General features: G+C 33.8%; 2 protein-coding genes across 2 annotated transcripts; one reads left to right on the top strand and one right to left on the bottom strand.

The window, feature by feature from the left end:
- Nucleotides 1-590: 590 nt before the first annotated feature.
- On the bottom strand, nt 591-5,839 carry LOC118059590 (wax ester synthase/diacylglycerol acyltransferase 11). The gene is made up of 5 exons (XM_035072493.2): nt 5,549-5,839; nt 4,688-5,251; nt 2,350-2,709; nt 1,106-1,243; nt 591-967 (listed from the first exon to the last, which is right to left on the bottom strand). The coding sequence occupies exons 1-5, from the start codon at nt 5,735-5,737 to the stop codon at nt 803-805; spliced, it is 1,416 nt and encodes a 471-aa protein (XP_034928384.1). The 5' UTR covers nt 5,738-5,839; the 3' UTR covers nt 591-802.
- A 4,419-nt stretch (nt 5,840-10,258) lies between these two features.
- Nucleotides 10,259-11,545, top strand: LOC118059618 (epi-neemfruitin B synthase L1AT). The gene has a single exon (XM_035072528.1). It carries the CDS (start codon nt 10,259-10,261, stop codon nt 11,543-11,545), a length of 1,287 nt encoding a protein of 428 aa, XP_034928419.1.
- The last annotated feature ends 7,418 nt before the right edge of the window (nt 11,546-18,963 follow it).

The following is an 18,963-nucleotide window of genomic DNA, read 5'->3' as shown; positions in this document are numbered from 1 at the left end:
TCCTACTTAATAGCTAATTTTTGCAATTAGTCCAGGGTTTGAAATTAGGTCTACAAGATGCAATTTTTGTTGTTTTAATTATTTTTCTAACCAATTTTGCAATTATTTTCCTTTCTTAGTTGTGGATTCTTTTTGTTAGGTTTGTTTTCACTTCTATCCAAGTTATAGGTTGCATCATATCATAAAAATCCCACTGAAACTGTCAATAATAATATCATTAATGAAGTTCACTAAGCCAATAAAGTGACAGTTTTAATTCAAGAAAAAAATCCTATCTAACAACCATAATTTCCCATCCAATATCCCTGAAATGGGGATTGCAACGGTAGAAAGCGACTAAATATATTTGTCATTTTCATGCTTGCAAGAAATTAAATGATGAAATTGTGGCCATTCAATATCGGAACTGTTGGGAAGATGGGAAAATTTATATAATTTAGGTCTCCAAATAAAATTGCACACTTGCCTTGTCGTAATCCTTAGTTGAAGCATAAATAATTATTGATTAAAGTGCTTATATAATCAATATCTATCTTCTAACTAGAACAATACAGAGTAGTTATTGTGAAGCGCACTACACAGGATAAATATATATAAAAAAAGTATAATATTTTTTATATCACAACACATCCCATAGTATATATCCTTTAGCATATCTACGAATGTTTCAGAACAATGGAGCTTGTGACTTGACACCATGGCACTTGACCCTTCATGTATCGGAAGCTAAGGAGAGACTGTTTACGTAAATATATAATGAAAGCGTCAATTAGAACGCAAAACTATTGGCATGTTTCGATGATTAATTTGCCGGTGGAGAAGTCCGGCGACTGCATGCAGCTTTGAAAATCATGTCAAATGCATCTTCTATGTGTGACCGGAGCTTCCGGGGATCGATGAAGTCCTTCTCTACCAGCAAAGCAACTCTAAGCTTCCCCGCATAACTTATCACTCCGACCATCAGACTCTGCAATTCCATAGAGGCCATGTTATAAAGCTGGCAATGGCACCGCGATTTTTCAAGAAAATATAGCTGACAGGGACGTCGGCATGCTATTGCTGACTGAGAACAGGAAGCAAGGTGATATGGTCTTGGCATATTTACCTGAGGTGCCCCTGTCACCACGAAGTATAATCCTTTAACTGGATGATTAGATAAGGCCATCTTTTCAATCGGTCCCATGACACTCGTGATTCCCATGCTTGTATTCTTCAGTGTGCCATGGATGTATTTAGATGCTCCCTGCAGCGAGAGTTATAGAAAATCATACCATATATAATACCGACTGCAGAATAATTAATATTGATAACAAAAAGGTACTGTTTTCAGCTCTGGTGGCTCAGTGTGTGGTTGATAATACAGTTTAATTTATTTTTTTTAATGTTTTTTACCAAAAAAATCTGTAAAATTAATGCTTTTTTAGGTATTTTTCAATGAATTTAATGCCTTCTTGTAAAAAATAAAATAAAAAAATATGAAAAACATCATCTTTATGTATTTTTAATTTTAAAACATTATGCACCGGATTATAAATCACACACTTATTACACGTTTGATATTGAAATGACATTGTTTGTTTCAGTGAAAAAAATTAATCCATAACTAAAATTGAATCTATACAGGTCTCGTGTCTAGAACCTAAAACACGCACACCATAAGAGGTTAAACCCGACACAATTAGCCTTATTACATCTGTTTGATTGGTGAGTCAATTCGGGATCCATTAATGAAGACCACTACACCCGTAACACAAAAACATTTTTATTTTTATTTTTAAATCTGGTCTGGCTTATGACCTGGTTCAAGAATTAAGTTACGAGTTGAATAGGTTGATTTGGTTTAATCAAAATAATATGATTTTATTTTTAAAAAAAATTAAAACAACATTCTCTTGAAATTAAAAAAAAATCAAACTAGGTTTTGGGTCGATTGTGTTGCGAGTTGACCCGTTGAGTTAACTAGATTATACCGAGTCAACTTTCATCTTGTTTTTGTAAAACTTAGCTCGAGCTTGGTTTCAAATTAACCCACTAGGCTGGATTTGAGTGTCGCTTGGGATTGCTTTTCAAACGGTGTTTAATGAAAACTTATATTTTTGCTTAAGATTATTGATATAAAAAGTATTTTTTAAAAAATAAAAAAATATATTATTTTTATATATTTTCAAATGAAAACACTTTAAAAAATCATTGCTAATATAATTTTAAAATAAGATTTAATAAAAAATTCTGTTAATATAAACTTGAATTCTTTTATATAAATTCTTCAACGTTTAGAGTGATATTCAATTCAAGATACGAGATTTATAAACAAGTAAAAAGAAAATAATAATAATTAAAAGACCATACCTTTGCACCTCTAAACTTGCTAACAAGTTGAAGGTACTTTGCAGTGAGGTAAACAGAAAAAGAGCTCATCCTCTTCCTCCTTATGATCTGTCTTGCTTTGAATACAAACCGGAGAGGGTTTTCAGCCCCAGCTGCATCCCTTAGCTTGGGAACAGGTATGTTCAAGAACGCAAAATGGTTGCCCCATGGCGAGTCAGCTTTGGGCCCCACCATCTCTTCGATTGACTTGTAGCCTACAAACATCCTCGTGTTGAGCAACACCAATGATGTAGAGTGTGCGTTGCCTGATCCTGGGCTCAATGTTTCCATGTACAATCTTGTCCCCAGGAATATTGTCCCGCTAATCACATCATTTAGCGTCTGTTAATCAACGAATATGGAAGCATAATTAAGCTTCCCCCACGAGGAGCGTTGAATAATTTATGAAGACCATATTAATTCTACAAGTTTCTCCTCTATGAAACGTAATATTCAACAAAAATGGCTTTACAAGATTATTCATTAATGTCGGGAAGGAGTTGTGAGATTCTAATGAAGACTTTTTTGTTTTTACTTTTGTATTCTTATATTTTTTAAAAGGATAAGACTAGTCTTGTTTTAATTGGTGGTTGTGATTGTTCTCCTAATAAGTACGATTTCTTGGTGGTTGAATTTTTGTTATCATCTTTGAAGGAACATGAAAGTATTTTAATCACAAGATGAATATTTTATTGATATAAAACTATTTTATTGATATAAGGGGCCGGTAGCTTATCAAAAACAGTTGGGAAGTTGATGATCAGTCACGTAAGCTACATCCTGCCTTGACCACTAGTTGGTTGGGGCAATAAAAGTGTATATGACCTCACAAAGAGTCCAATACATCAATCAGTTTAAACATTAAATTTTGAAAAAAATAGAAAAAACAAATATATTAATCAGAAAATTTCTCTGAGTTCAGAGTCCAAGGGAGTGCGCATGTCATTTCCATGGAATTTTTGTTTTTGGTAATGACAAAAAGTAATGGAGTACATGCGGTGACTTAACCTGATCCGGGTGATCCAAGAAAAAAATAGGGAGGAATTAATTTTATTTGATCTAGTTAAAAAGAGTTAATTTATGATTCAATTTGCTAAAGAAAAACCCTTCTTCTTCTTTTAATTTTTTTTCCAAAAATAAAATTGTACAAGACTATATATATCCAAAAACATATCTACTTACATGTTTCATTTTAAAGTTTGTAAATTACCCCTAGAAATCCGACAAATATAAAAATATATCATTATTTGGTTGGTCTCTAAAAATGCTTTGATAATTCCGCTGAAAAAAAACAGTTCTTGATAAAATCACAAGTAAAAATAAAACCATCAACAAGAAGTTAACCGATAATATTATTTTGTTGGAATATAATTGATAATTAAAATACAAATGGATGTAAAGTATAAGGATAAGGTTCAGTAATTTCTTAGTGGTGAATTGAAATAAGAGTTTTAAGGTATGCTTTGATTAATAAATAATAATGAAGATACATAAAATGTTGGCTTAACTCATCATTTTATCTTTATGTTTATAATTGTCTTTTTCAGTTTTACTTATATTTAATAAAATTTCAATTTGTTCATGTGTTATTAGTTTTTTTTCAAAATTATTAATTTCAATTGAAGTAGGTTTGGTGGATCCTAGGTGGTGACCAATGGATTGTCAGACTCACTAATTTTCTATATATTATACATTATTTAATAGTAAACTAACGAGTAAGACGTCGTTATCAATATGATAATTAAATAAAAAGCATATCAAAACAAAAAGATAAAATGATAGGTTAAGGCTAAAATATTCGTAACTATTAAGATCGAAGTAGATAAAGGGGTAGACTTCAATTTTAATCTTATAGATTGTCAGTTTTCAATTTTTACCCCTGCAGTTTTATGTTTTTGCAATGTGACTCTTCTACTTTTTGGAAGTTCCAATGTTATCCCTAATCATTAAAAATCCTGAACTTTCATTTTGTTTTCAGAGTTTCTTTCTATTTTTTTTTAATGAAAATATTTTTCAAGTGTTTTTATGAGATATTATGACATATATAATTAAGGATTTGGGAGGGAAATGAGAGAAATTAATAGAAGGGAAAGGACATGATAATAGCACGACGAAGCTAGTTTTTTGTTCGTTATCTAGTGGTAAAGGGAAAATGAAAGCTTTCTAGGAGCCATAGGGGTGACATAGGGAGATTATAAACTATATATATATATATAGAATATCGATGAATTTCTTAGGGCAAGAGTATATATAGTTTACGTGGTAGATAAAATTAAGCAAAAGCGCAAGATATGTAAAAGTGAAAAGAAGTTGATCATACCACTCCAAGCTTGCTCTTGATTTGCTTAATATGATCGAGAGAGAAGGTCATTGTTTCTATGCCAGCAGGCAGAAACTCCACTCCTTGGTGCCCTGATCGGATTGGTGTTTTGTCATCCTCAATCAAACAACTCTTCATAATGCTCGAGGAAAAATCTGATGCAGTGTTGTAAACTGTAGAGAAAAATCTACGCATGCTGAAGTTTTTGCCATCCTTATTGGTGTGCGATTGAAGAGAAGGAAGTGTCAAGGGAAGAGAAGGATCATCAGCTCTTTTTAAACAAGAAAGAAGAGCTCCCATTAGAGAGAAACCATCGCCAAGTGAGTGATGAAGCTTGAATATCACATTACCAGCTGCATTACTTGTGGGGTATTTTATTAAGTGAATTTCCCACATCGGTCTGCTTTGTGGTAAATGTTCCGTTGCAATCTCCGACAGATAATCATCAAGGCATTTGTCGTAAAATTCCGGTGACATTCCGGCGGCGAAAACAGGAATAGTTACGTGGTCTTCCGGCCTCACTTCAACCCTTTTCCATCGTTGTTCTCCATCTTCATTTGTAACCTGCGTCCAAATTCTCATTGCTTTATATATGCAAACATTAATATAAAGCAAGCAAAGGATCTTAAGTTGATTAAGGCCTTCTATTAGTATTTCCTCCCCTTATTTTTTTAGTAGGTCAGCGTTCAAGATTGATGTTACTTTTTAATTAATATGGAATCCAAAATTTTCTTTGAACTTGCATGCAAATTTGTAGAAATAAGAGATATTTAGGGAGGTAAAAGAGCTCAAATTTTTCTCTTTTGTGCATTAAAGTAAAGGGCACCAAAAACTATTGAAAAAGAAGGAAAGAAAGAGCACCATGATGGAGGAGAAACGTGGGTTGATAGGGAGGAAGACATTTTTGAGCAAAGACACGGTTTGGGAGTCATCAATAGGCACTTCAGTTTCCAAAACAGCAATAACAGAGAGTGATAAGACAGAGTTGCTCAAAAATTGGCCTGCTGGGCTGACAGGTGCTGATATTGCTTCTTGTACAGTATTCTCCATTATTTGTAGCTGTCTGATTTCTCTCTAGCTATACTTGTGACTTCTGAAGTATATTGCTTTGCAAAGTATGGAGCACAAAACTATAAAAATGAAACTGTTGACTAAATAATTAAGATCCTGAGGGGCCGGATTATATCTAGAAAATTATTTCAGATCAGAGGAAGACACGATGTCCACGTACACTATGGTTCTGTTATTAGACATGTGTCTATATATATATATATATATATATATATATATATATATATTAATTACATGAGTAATTGTTACCTATATTACAGATAACTGCAAAATTATAAGATTACAAGAATCCTTTTATTGCTATGATCAATCACAGAAATCCTGCTGCCATATCTATATTGCCAGCTATGATTGATTGTTTTCTTATCACACCTATGTACTAACTAAAACCAGCAACAAGCATGTGAATTTATTTTCGTGGGTTAGCAGTGTTTTTAAAAGATATTTTTTTTATTTTAAATTAATTGCTTTATATATATTTTTGAAATATTTTGATGTGTTGATATTAAAAATATTTTTAAACTATTATTTTAATGTATTTTTAAGTAAAAAGATATTTTTAAAAGCAACAATCTCTACTACAACCACAAACATGCTCTTAAAATTTAAATTGATACAAATATTTATATTTATATTATATATTGAAACAATTTAGAAGTGAATTTATCAACAGGATTTTATAATATCAAGTTTTAACATGATAAAAGATTGTGATATAAAAATATGTTGAATATATCTGTTTAGATGAGTGTCTAGTTTAGATATAAATGATATCTAAGATTTAATAAGAAAAAAAAAACATTAATTGTGAGTGTTGAACAAATTAAGAGCTTTATTTTTGTTTTTACTTATTGATAAAGTTGTTTTTCTTATGGTCTGTTTGTTCTGTGTAAAATATTTTGTAAAAAAATATTTTCTAGATTTTTATGTATTTGTTTTAGAAAAAATATTTTCAATTTTTTTTTTTATATTTGTTTTTTATGAAGCATATTGCAGGAAAACAGTGAAAGTAAAACTATCAAGGGCAATCAAAAAAATAAATTTTTTTTAAAAAACACATAATAATAATAATAATCTTTTGTGAGAGAGGATGTTATATGGATGACATTCTTTCACTTACCTAATTTTCTAAAACTAATACTTATATATATTTGAAATCTCGAGTTTTCTCTAATTTTTAGATGTCAACTCTCAATTTTTCAAGATATATATATTATGTCCCTATCATATTTCCTCCTCCTCTGTCACATTTTCTTTCATTGTCACCATGACTATATCTTACCGTGATCTTCTCATCACCAAACCTTCTCTTTCATCACCACCTATTTCAAGAACATATTGAAAACGCACTTGAAGTCTTGGCGAAGTGGTTTGTTCCCTTTCTCTGCATCCTGGGTTCAAATCTTATTGTGCATGTATGTCATCCTCGCGGTGCCTTACATGTTTACTGGATTTGCAGGATGTTCAGTGAACCGTGTGATTAGTCGTGGTGCGCGCAAGCTGGCCCGGACATCCATGTAAAAAAAAAAAATTATTGAAAACACTTTAATTTGTAACAAAAAAAAGTAAAGGAAAAACTTTAGAAACGTGGCAGATGTGTAGTTTCTAACAGAACAAAAGGACTAATATTGAAAGATGTGTAGATCCCATTCACGTACTGATCGCGTATCCATGGCATCTTTATAATTGGAAAGGAACCTCCGTTAGCATATCCTTTAATAGCTAAAAACAATTGAGGCATGCAAGTGTTAAAAACTCTACTTTAAACAGTGCTGAGGATAATCTGCCTCTCTCTCTGTTTTTTTTTTTTTTAAATCAAAGTCATAAAGACCTTCTGGTTTCAATTTTGCTGGATTTTTCTACAATTTTACTGGATCCTGTTTGGGGTATTCTTGTGATTGTTTTTTATAGTATTTTTTACTTAGAAATATGTTAAAATAATATTTTTTTTTTATTTTTAAAAAATTATTTTTGATATCAGCGTATGAAAATAATCTAATAACACCAAAAATATATTAATTTAAAATAAAAAAATTAAAAATTAAAAATTTTTTAAAAATATTTTTAAATAATCAAAACAAAAGGTGATTAAAACCACTTTGACATTGCTGTCAAATGTGAGCTGTTGCTTTTATTGAAGTGTCTTAGTTATCTTGTATAGTATTGAGCTAATATAATAATGATAATTAAGATGAGACTTGAATCTAAAATATTATGTATTGGATTGTAAATGGAATCAATTACTTTCTGCAATGAAATTGAGATTTACAATAATTAGGGTTGGTTTGTTTTGTATAAAAATATCTCCTGTATTATTTTAATTTCTCATAAAATATCTTATATAAAAAATAATTAATAAAAAATATATTACAGTCAATATTCAAATCTAATTCATTTACTGAAAAATACTTTTAATTCATGAAATTTAGTAAAATATTCTATGAATAATAATTCATTTATAATATCATTTAACTATTTCAACAATCAATTCTATTTTACCACAAAGCTGTTATTTTTTTCTTTATTATCATCATCATCATCATTATTTTTTTTTCACTATCATTACTATTTCATCACCACTATTTTTTTCTTTACAGTTACTATTAAAAAATATTTTAAGAATAAATATTTTTAAATAAAATATTTTATATGTAAAATATTTTAAGCAAAATAATTGCAACCTTATTCAATCACCTACCTTCTCTGTTCATGCATTAACTCTTAAATTTAGGTCCTCTCCTTTTTGGCACTACATAAATTTAAGGTCCTACGGAAAATTAAGTATTTCTGGCACCATTTCTACAAGCTCAAGGACAATACTGAAGGCCTCATCAATACCATCGTCGACTTTGTCGGCCGGAGACGTATATTATTCTAACACGCTAAACAATGCTGTCAAATGATAGCAACACTTTTCTCATTGAATTAATGACTTTAAAAAAAAAAAACAAAAACGACACAATTTAATAAAAGTTTTGAGAGAATCATCTAAATTGAAAAAATATTTACAAAGTAGCGTAATTTGAATGTAATCATATTTATAAATATTAATTTTATATACCATTGTTAATTTCTATGTTAAACCATGTCTTTTGAAGATTAATTAATCTTAGCAAAAATCAACTCAAAATTTTATGAAAATTCAGTATCAAATTAATTTAGGGTTCAATGAGAAAAAAAAAAAGATAGGTAATTTGATAAGAGAGAAAAATAAAAAGAAAAAAATGAAAAGAAATAATGGGTTACCAAGGATAAACTGAGGATATGTTTTTGACACACTCAATATTATTATAAAGATTTTAATGAAAATATTCTAACCATGTATTAAAAGACCACCCAATAAAATTATAATTAACTCTAAATTAACAAACACCTAATTAATCAATTACAACCTCTAAATAACAAATTTAATTTAATAATTTAAATTGATAAATAAGATCTCAGGATATAATTTAATTTAATAGGTTATAAAAATCATATTTTAAGTAATTATTAAATGAAAATTTTAAATATAATTTATATTATTTTTAAATAGAGTTGGAGTAATCACTGGGAACTTCTACCTGAAAGGCCGTAGGAATGGAGATGCATTACAATTTTCAAAAGACTGAAAAGCATGAAAGTTGATTCTTGTCTAATGAATAAAAAAAAGAGACTAAATAATTATAATAATAACTATTGCTCTCCTAGATTGAGAAATTTTATGGTATCCACGGAATAACTAATAACATTCTATTAGTTATTTTCTATATTCACTTTAAAGAAGAAAACAAATAAATTATTAGGAGAGAAAAATTTTATATGGAGATATTTTTATTATTTTTACAGGTCATGAGTTTCATCTTTTCTCTTTCTTTTTTTTTTTCGTGTTTTTTTTCCTTTTTTCAAGGTAGGTTTAGAGAGTAATTAATAATTTACCACTAATTATTGATCTCTAAGCACAAAAACATTTCTCCTCCTAGATGACATCTCATCATATTCATTTCATGCACTTTAAAATATATTTTTAGGGCATGTTTCAGATCTTTATGTAGTCTTTATTCAACCAAGACAAAACAATACTATAATAACTGATAAGAATTTGGGCCGTTTGGTACTGCGGTCCAAATGGTTTTTTGCACAATTTTAATTTTTTTTTTTTTGCTAAAATTGAGTTTGGTTTGTACTTTCTAGATCGTTTTGATGTGTTGATATCAAAAATGATTTTTAAAAAATAAAAAAATATTATTGGCATACTTTTCGGCACGAAAAACTATTTGAAAAGCAACAGTTACCACACTCCCAAACACTTAGGGAAGCAAAATCAGACATATTTGACAATCAACTACCAAATCCACATTAAAAAAAAAAAAAAAAAAAAAAAAACAGCTGACTGATTGGTATGCAAATCATGTCCAATCAACTAACTGTCAAAGTTTCGGTGAAAGGCTGTCGATCATCTTCATATATAAAAATCATATGAAATCCCTCTTGATGAATCAAGCGGAGGAATACGTGAACATGGAAGTTCAAATTATTTATCAAGAAATTATCAAGCCCTCAGCTCCAACACCACCCCACCTAAGAACCTATAAGCTCTCTGGAAAGGACCAGATTGCTGCTTTAGCATATGTCCCTGTGATTCTTTTTTACTCACCAACCAGCGAAATGTCTAGCGAAAATTCTGATTACCTAAAAAAAGCCTTTTCCGAAACATTAACCCTCTTCTACCCTTTTGCTGGGCGAATAAAAGATGAGTTATTCATTGACTGCAATGATGATGGAGCCACTTATGTTGAAGCACATGTTACATGCAACATGTCTGTGATACTTCAGCAGCCAGACATTCATCAATTGGAGCAGCTACTGCCATGCAAGCCAGATGAAAACTTAGACGAGCTGAGCACCGGGGTAATGCTAGCAGCCCAAGTGAACTACTTCGATTGTGGTGGGATAGCGGTTAGTGTATCCATTTCCCATCGAGTAGCTGATGGGTCGTCACTGGTAAGCTTTGTTAATTGCTGGGCTGCAATTTCCCGTGGAGTTGACCATCATATTGTTGACGGAGTAGTTGTTGATTGCACCTCACTCTTTCCTCCACAAGATTTGTCAGGCATAAAATTACATGAGAGTTTCAGAAATGACAGCACGTGCAGTAAAACGGTGACGAAAAGGTTCGTGTTTTATGGCCCTAAGGTAGCTGCACTCAGAGGAAAGTTGAGCAGTGGACCATATTTAGATCGTCCAACCAGGATCGAGGCTGTATCCGCCCTTATGTGGGGTGCATTTGTTGGAGAAGAAAATGAGTCGAAGAAGGTATATAAAGTCGCAGCTCACAACGTGGACTTGCGGAAGAGATTGGATCCACCCCTACCACAACATTGTATTGGAAATATAATCCATACTGCTATGGCAAAATGGCCAGCAAAAGTGGTAGACTATAACGGTTTAGCAGGAAAAATTCATGAGTCCATAAACCTGATAAATAATGACTATATTTGTCAGGTTTATGCAGGCAGTAGTACTGACCAAGGATTACTGGCACAGATTGTAAAAGATCCCAACAACTGGAGTTTATTTGGTTTCAGCAGTTGGTGTAAATTTCCATTCTATGAGGTGGATTTAGGGTTTGGAAAGCCCGTTTGGGTAGGCACTGCCATGAGGCTTATGCCCAGAGGTGCTTTTCTCTTAGATACAAGAGATGGTGAGGGAATAGAAGCATGGGTGACATTATCCGAGGAAGCAATGCTCAAGTTTGAAAAAAATCCTGACATCTTAGCCTATGCTTCTGTCAGTCCAGGCATATGAGCTTTATATCCTCTTCTTTTAAGAAAAATAAAGTAGGGAAGATTTTCTTGAATTTCTTGCAAGCTCTTGTACTGGATTTCAAGCCCTTTTTAGCTTGATCTTTCTCACTTGCCTGTTTTATATGTATCCCTATTGTGAAAAGGGCTCCTTGAATTATTAATCTCATTCCCATATTCTATGAAATACACTGGCTAATCTCTGTTTAATTTTGATAAAGCTAGGTGACCTCTTTTTAATTTAACTCCATGAGATAATTCTGAAAAAAGAACCTAGCTAGGCTGCTTCTTCAACTTCTTTTGGAACCTGACCACAAATGGCAATACCGTGTCCTTTCTCTCCTGACAAATTTGATCCTCGAAATGGAAATATCATTGGTAAACAAATGCCAACAAAATTTAATTTACACTCATGCTACTGTCATTCTTATCTTCAACACCAAGCATTTTTCTCCTAATTTTATATATAAAATTAGGAGAAAAATGCTTGGTGTTGAAGATAAGAATGACAGTATTGTTCGGAACAAAAGCGAGTTGTGGATAATATATATAAATATGTATACAGAGCTGCGGTGTGAAAGAGATTGCCCATCATCTACAACTTGCCTTTGTTCTGAACAACAAGTTCTACAGCTAGTCAAGAGGCCCTTTTATTTGCAAGAATCAAATAAGGAAAAACAAGGGTAAGAAAATGAGAAAAATAAAGAATATATAGTTTGCCTGTCCCTGCAAAATATTCTCCATGGTTTTGCTCAAATCAGGAAAAAAAAAATAGAGGAAAAATAGAACCCTATCTTTTAGATTGACTGAGAGGAAAAATAAAGAATAAGGAAAAATCTGATCATATCCTTCCTTCCCGATCCTAATATATAGGGAAATCCATTGACAATGCAATGGCTTCTCCTTCCTCCACCTCCTGTCACACAATACGCATGGCGCTTATTTGTTAAAGTTGGATATCAACTAAGATTTAAACTAGTAAAATTTAAAATTAATAGAAGTTTTAATATAAGCTAAAAACAATCATAGTTAATATAGAAAAGATTTGTAAAAAACTAGTTTATTAAAATCTTTCTTTAAATTAATTAGTTTATTAGAATTCTTGTTACATTAGGATTTTCTTTGAATAGTTTAATTCCTTATCTAGAACTAGAGGTCTATAAATAGATTTATAATCTTAAGCATTATATACACGTTGAGAGAGATATTAAAAAAAAGCTAGAAAAATGTATTTTTAAAGAAAACTCTTAATAAAATATCATTTATCACATTCTTCTCCTTGTTTTTTAGCTCTGTTATTATAAATTAGTCTGTCACACCCTATCCTTCAATTCCAACACTCTTATGGGTTGGTTTGTGCTCCAAATTATCAGGGATGACAGCCGCAGACTCAGCAGCAACGACAATATATATGTTTTTTGATTTAGAGCAGTGCGCATTGTTGGTGGGAGAAACCACTGGTGGTGGCTTTAAGACACTCAGAGGGGATAAAACACACTGTTTTATTACACAAAACCGAAGCTTACAATTACACAAAACAAAAGCTTAATACACGCCCTCTCTCTTTCTTTCTCTTTCTAGTGTTCCTCTCAATTCTCTCCATACACAATAACATAAACTGAGCACTCTATTTATACACGAAATCAAAACAAGAAAATTCAACTTTCTAGGTGTGAAGGCGGCTGGCGGCTGTGGCAGCTGGTGGCTGGCGGCTGCGGCTGATGGCTGGTCGGTTGGTGGCTGGCTGGGCGGTGGTTGCCTTCCTTGACCATCTAGATTGAGTTTATTCAACAAATCTCCCCTTTAAACTCAATCGAGGGATGTCATGCCAAGCATGAATACTTCTCCTTTCAATGCCTTCTCTCTGCTTATAGCCTTTATTCACTAATTTGGCTTTCGTCTTGTAGACCTGTTTGACACCTATTGCTTTCTTCTTTTCTGGTGGGTCCTTATCTGCATGGAAACAAAACAGAGTTGTATCTTCCATAACCTGAGTGGTATCGTACAACTCTTCAAGATTCCGCATCTTTCTTGGTCCTTCTGACGAGGATGCTGATGGTGATGTTGATGATGATGCTCTTGGTGTGTTCCTCCTGTTGAATACAGGGAATCTGTGTACCGGACTTTGTGGTTCAGCTGCTGGTACAATCAGTTCTTTTGCAGGTACAATCGGTTCTTCGACAAGTACTGTTGGTACTTCTTCACCTTCAAGGATCAAATCAAGATTGATCCATTTGATTGCTTCTTGGTCATCACCATTCCATTGCCAAGATGTAACTTCTTCAAAGATAACATCTCTACTTGTAATCACCTTTTTCGTGATGGGATTATACAGCCTGTATCCCATCCTTCTTTCACCATATCCGACAAAGATGCATTTCTCGCTCTTATCATCGAGCTTTCTCCTTCTTGTATCTGGGATCTTTGCATATGCCACACAACCAAAGACTCGTAGATGAGTAACACTTGGTTTGTGACCACTCCATGCTTCTTCTGGAGTAATACCTTGCAAACTTCTGGTCGGGCAGCGATTCAACAGATACACTGCACATGATACAGCTTCAGCCCAGTATTGCTTGGGCAGCTTCTTTGCTTTGAGCAGACTTCTTGCCATGTCAAGAATCGTGCGATTCTTCCTTTCTGCTACACCATTCAGCTGTGGTGTATAAGCTGGTGTCGTCTGATGTCTGATGCCTTGTTGTGTACAATAGGCTTCAAAGTCGTTGGCTGTATATTCTCCACCTTGATCAGATCTCACTATTCTGATCGTATAACCAGTTTGCTTCTCCACAATTGCTTTAAAATCTTTAAAACAATTGAATACTTCTGACTTCCTCTTCAGAAAGTATATCCACGTCTTTCTACTAAAATCATCAGTAAAAGTGAGGAAGTACCTATTTTGTCCAGTCGACATAGGCGTTATTGGGCTACACACATCTGTGTGTACTAACTCCAGTGGCCTCTTTGCTCTCCAGTTGACTTCTTTGGCAAAACTGGATCTGTGATGTTTGCTGAGGACACAACTCTCACAGACTTCATCTGGATGATCAATGTGAGGCAAACCTTTGACCATCTGCTTGCTTGCTAGCATCTTCAAACTTGTGAAATTTAGATGTCCAAGCCTCAGGTGCCAAAGCCATTCTTCACTGTTGGTGATGGCACTCAAACACCTTGCTGCATCATACTGGATGTTCAAAGGAAACATCCTGTTCTTGGACATTTTCACGTAGGCCATTAATCTCCAATTGTTGTCTTTAATTGCCAGATGACAATTCTCCGAGTAAAAAGTATAGCCTCTCTCCAAAAGTTGACCTAAGCTGATTAGGTTCTGCTTTATGGCTGGGACATAATACACATTGGCGATGTAGCTGGAATCGCCGTTCTTCAACTTAATTGGGATGTTGCCTTTACCTTTGAATGGAACCTTTGTGGTATCTCCAAAAGTAACTAGACCTTGCTTGGTCTCATCTAGATTACTAAATAACTCTCGGTAGCCGCACATGTGATTGCTGGCTCCAGTATCTAGATACCATATCTCCTCTTGTTTCTCGCCATGTCCTTATTGGACAAGTAATGCAGATGCTTCTCTGTCATCCTTCTCTGCATAGTTTGCTTGCTCACGTATCTCCAACGGAGCTTTCCATCGGCATTCAGTGCTATAGTGCCCAAATTGATTGCAACTATAACATTGGATGTTCCTCTTGTCACGGTTATTGTAATCGCCTCCTCTTCCTTTAGGAGTGAATGCATGTTGGCCTCGGCCTCCTCTGGTGGTGTTTCTGCCACCTCTTCCTCTAAAGCTTGTATTCCAAGAACCTCTTCCTTGGAATTGCTGGAATCCTCCTCTGGATTGTTGACTTCCTCCTTGAGTGGTGTAGCCACTTGATGAAGTCTCCCCTTGCTCATATCTGTCCTTGAGGGACAACTTTGCTTGTAAGGCATGCTCGATGGCCTTATCTCCATTTCGCTTTACTATCTTCTGCTCATGAGCTTGCAAAGAACTCATAAGCTCATCTACTGTCAACTTGTCCACTTCTTTGGACTCTTCAATGGCGACAACAACATGATCAAATTTTGGATCTAGGGATCTCAAAATTTTCTCCGTAATTCGAGAATCGATGAGGGCTTCTCCATTTCTCCTCATCTGGTTGACTATCACCATAATCCTTGTGTGATAATCAGAAATTGACTCCGAGGACTTAATTTGCAATAACTCAAAGTCACCTCGCAAAGATTGAAGACGAATCTTCTTGATTCTGTCAGCACCTTTGTATTTCTGTTGGAGAGCCTCCCATATATCATGTGACGTTTCAGCGGAAGCTATGATCTCGAATGTATCTTCATCAAGACCTGATGGTCTTGGCTTTGTTGTCCTTCTTTCTATTGACTTTCAAGGCTTGCTTCTGTGCCTCTTGTAAAACATCTTCTCTTTTTTTAGACTCTGGTTCATCATAACCAGTTTGTACAATATCCAAACACTCTTGTGACCCAAGAAATGCCTTCAATCTGATGCACCAACTATCATAGTTGTCTTTGGTCAGCTTCGGGATGAGTGTATGTGTACCTTCTGTAGTCATTATGTTCTTGGAATGACTATATCACCTCTTTGGGAGCCGAATTTGGACAAACGGACACTGTAGATCGATCCGGAATGGTCCAAATAGTAGGGAACCGGTCTGACTTTGTTGAAATCGGGTCATAAAATGGGTGAACCGGTCAAAAAACCAATTCTGTACGGCGGGCGGTTCGCTGGGTTGAACCGGGAATATTCTGCGGAATATTCTGGGAATATTCGGGGGAATATTCTCTCGCTCGGCTGCGGCTGGAACGCGGCTCGGCTCGGCTCGGAGGATGGCTCGGCTTGTGGCTCGGCTGGACTCGGCTATCGGCTCGGGAATATTCTCTCTCTCTTTCTTTCTCTTTCTAGTGTTCCTCTCAATTCTCTCCACACACAATAACATAAACTGAGCACTCTATTTATACACGAAATCAAAACAAGAAAATTCAACTTTCTAGGTGTGAAGGCGGCTGGCGGCTGTGGCAGCTGGTGGCTGGCGACTGCGGCTGGTGGCTGGTCGGTTGGTGGCAGCTGGTGGCTGGCTGGGCGGTGGTTGCCTTCCTTGACCATCTAGATTGAGTTTATTCAACACGCATTTCTAGGAGTCTGGAACAAAGCAATCTTACCTTTGTGGATGTATATTTTTCTGAAACAAAACAGTGGAATGAATCTATTGTGATGGGTGCACAATACCTGCGGGGTAGCAATGTTGTTGCACATGATCCCTTCAATGATAATGCTCAAACCATCCACATTGAGGAATATGAAGCCAAAACAACCAGTAAGTCTGGTTTGTATCATACTAATAGTTTTTCCCTTGATCATTTGAGTGTTTGGGAGCCGGAGGATCATGAGAGTAAAAAACTGATTTTGAAGCACAAGATTTACTTTAACAACGTCCGAACTCTTTGGTTTGGAAATTTGTAAGAGACGGCTTCCTTCGTGCACCAGTGGCGCTAGCTTTGCACCCAAACAAAAACGATATGGTGGACGTAGGGTTGCGTAAGCACATCGTAGCCTGCAAGATCCAAGGAGGAGAGTTGCAAGTTGTTGATAAGTTCTGTATGGAAGTAGCTCCTATCATATCAACCGAGTTTTCACAACCATGCTTCCTTGGTGGCCCACACCAGTTTCAACAGAAATCACAAATGCAGAATGCCCTCCTCAATGGAAGTAGCTCTTTTAAGGCATAGGCACAGACACTTGACCTGTTCTGAATATGGAATGATATATATATCTATATGCTTCTTTTCTGTTTCAGATCTTTCATTTTCAGACATGAAAGTGAAATTGTTCATCAAATTAACTTATGTGTGTCTCATGACTCATCGTTTTTTTTTTTTTTAACTTGACCTGATTATCCTTTATATATCTGTTTTATGTCAAAATCGATGGGAACTTGGATCTTTTAGTGATTTATGAAGACTGAATCTTAAGAGAAGTGCGAGTCGAAGTATCTTGAAAAGCCAATGTATAGTTCAGTTCACCAAGAAATAGAATAAGTTCATCACCAGATTGAGAAAGGTCACTTTAGGCCTCAAACATTCCATTCATTATCTTTTATATATTCCATAAATTTGCAGCCTCATGAATTACGTTTTGGCTGCGCTTTGCTTTTCCTATCAACTTCTTTCCCTTGTTACCTCTGTGCCTCGTTTTTTTTTTAGTCAAGACAATGAAATAAACTAGCAGAGAAAGTATTTAAATATTGTAAATACAAGAGATAAACTATACCATCAGCCTACTTCACTGATACGTTTAATTGGCAATAAGTTTTTAGCAATATGCAAGGGGCATAGAACAAGCCTTTTTTCCGACCATAAATGTTGCTCTACTTTCCAAAAAACTGCTTAAATACGAAATACTAGTGTGGTTTCTCACATTTACATATTTTGATAGCAGCAACTATGTTCTACGCATCTTGAATCGAGAAACTGGTTTTGATGGTTGATGGCCAATTTTGTTATTTTTCTAGTTTAATTTTTTTTAATTATGGTTTAATTTGGATTTTTGTTTTAATGCATTTAGTGCTTTCGAATCTCTAGTTTTTTGCTAGTAAAGATAAAGTTTTTAATCTATTTAAAAGTCTTGTACAGCACTTCTAAAGAGATATATTTTATTAGTTTTATTTTCAAAAAAATAAATTGTGAATTTAAAGTTTATATTTACAACCATTTTCACTCATTAAATTTTATTATGTTTCCTGTGTTGTTATTGTCTTTATAGCTTTCTCCTGCAACACTACTGTTACACTAATACACAACTTTCAAATGTTATTTTCTAGTGAATTTCTTAATGTTGTTCAATTTATTTATTCGTTAGTTTATTTATTATTATTTAAATTTTCACTTTAATTAATTACTCAAATTTTTTTAACTTATTACTTTTTTTTTCAAAACAAAAATTGCTCGCACAGCTCACAACAACATATCTAATTGTATAATATTTTAGAATAGAGATAGAGTAGAATTTTCATCAACTGATAATTTTTTTTTAAAAAAAAGTGAAATTAACTCCATTTCGTTTTAAATATGGGATTTTCGTTACATCTTTCTTGATATATGATAATTTAGAACAATTATTAATTTCCAAAGAGACCATGTTCGATTAATTTTAGAAGTATAATTCGGATATTTTCTTTAAATTATTATATGGGATTGAAAATAATATTTCATCGTAGATATTTAAAAGTCAATGAAATAAAAATATAATTCACTAATGAAAAATAATCTTAGAATCTTGTTAATTACTTGAAAAAAAAAATAATGTTGATGAAAGGATCATACAAATGCAGGGCGAATATTACTAGGATAAGAAATAGAAAGGGTACGAAAGAAACTATCAAAATTCAAGGGACTAAATGC

The sequence above is a fragment of the Populus alba genome, chromosome 7 (genome assembly GCF_005239225.2).
Source record: "Populus alba chromosome 7, ASM523922v2, whole genome shotgun sequence".
Taxonomy (NCBI): Eukaryota; Viridiplantae; Streptophyta; class Magnoliopsida; order Malpighiales; family Salicaceae; genus Populus; species Populus alba.
Note: the sequence above shows the minus strand (reverse complement) of the source record. Positions and strands in the feature narration are given on the sequence as shown.

What these genes read in the sequence shown, in the direction of transcription:
- LOC118059618 (XM_035072528.1), top strand. Translation starts at nt 10,259, where the DNA reads ATGGAAGTTCAAATTATTTATCAAGAAATTATCAAGCCCTCAGCTCCA.
- LOC118059590 (XM_035072493.2), bottom strand. Translation starts at nt 5,737, where the DNA reads ATGGAGAATACTGTACAAGAAGCAATATCAGCACCTGTCAGCCCAGCA. An exon ending in CACGTTTCTCCTCCATCATG is followed by an intron (nt 5,252 to 5,548) that starts GTGCTCTTTCTT and finishes ATTTGGACGCAG; the next exon opens with GTTACAAATGAAGATGGAGA. An exon ending in GCAAGTTTAGAGGTGCAAAG is followed by an intron (nt 1,244 to 2,349) that starts GTATGGTCTTTT and finishes CTCTCGCTGCAG; the next exon opens with GGAGCATCTAAATACATCCA.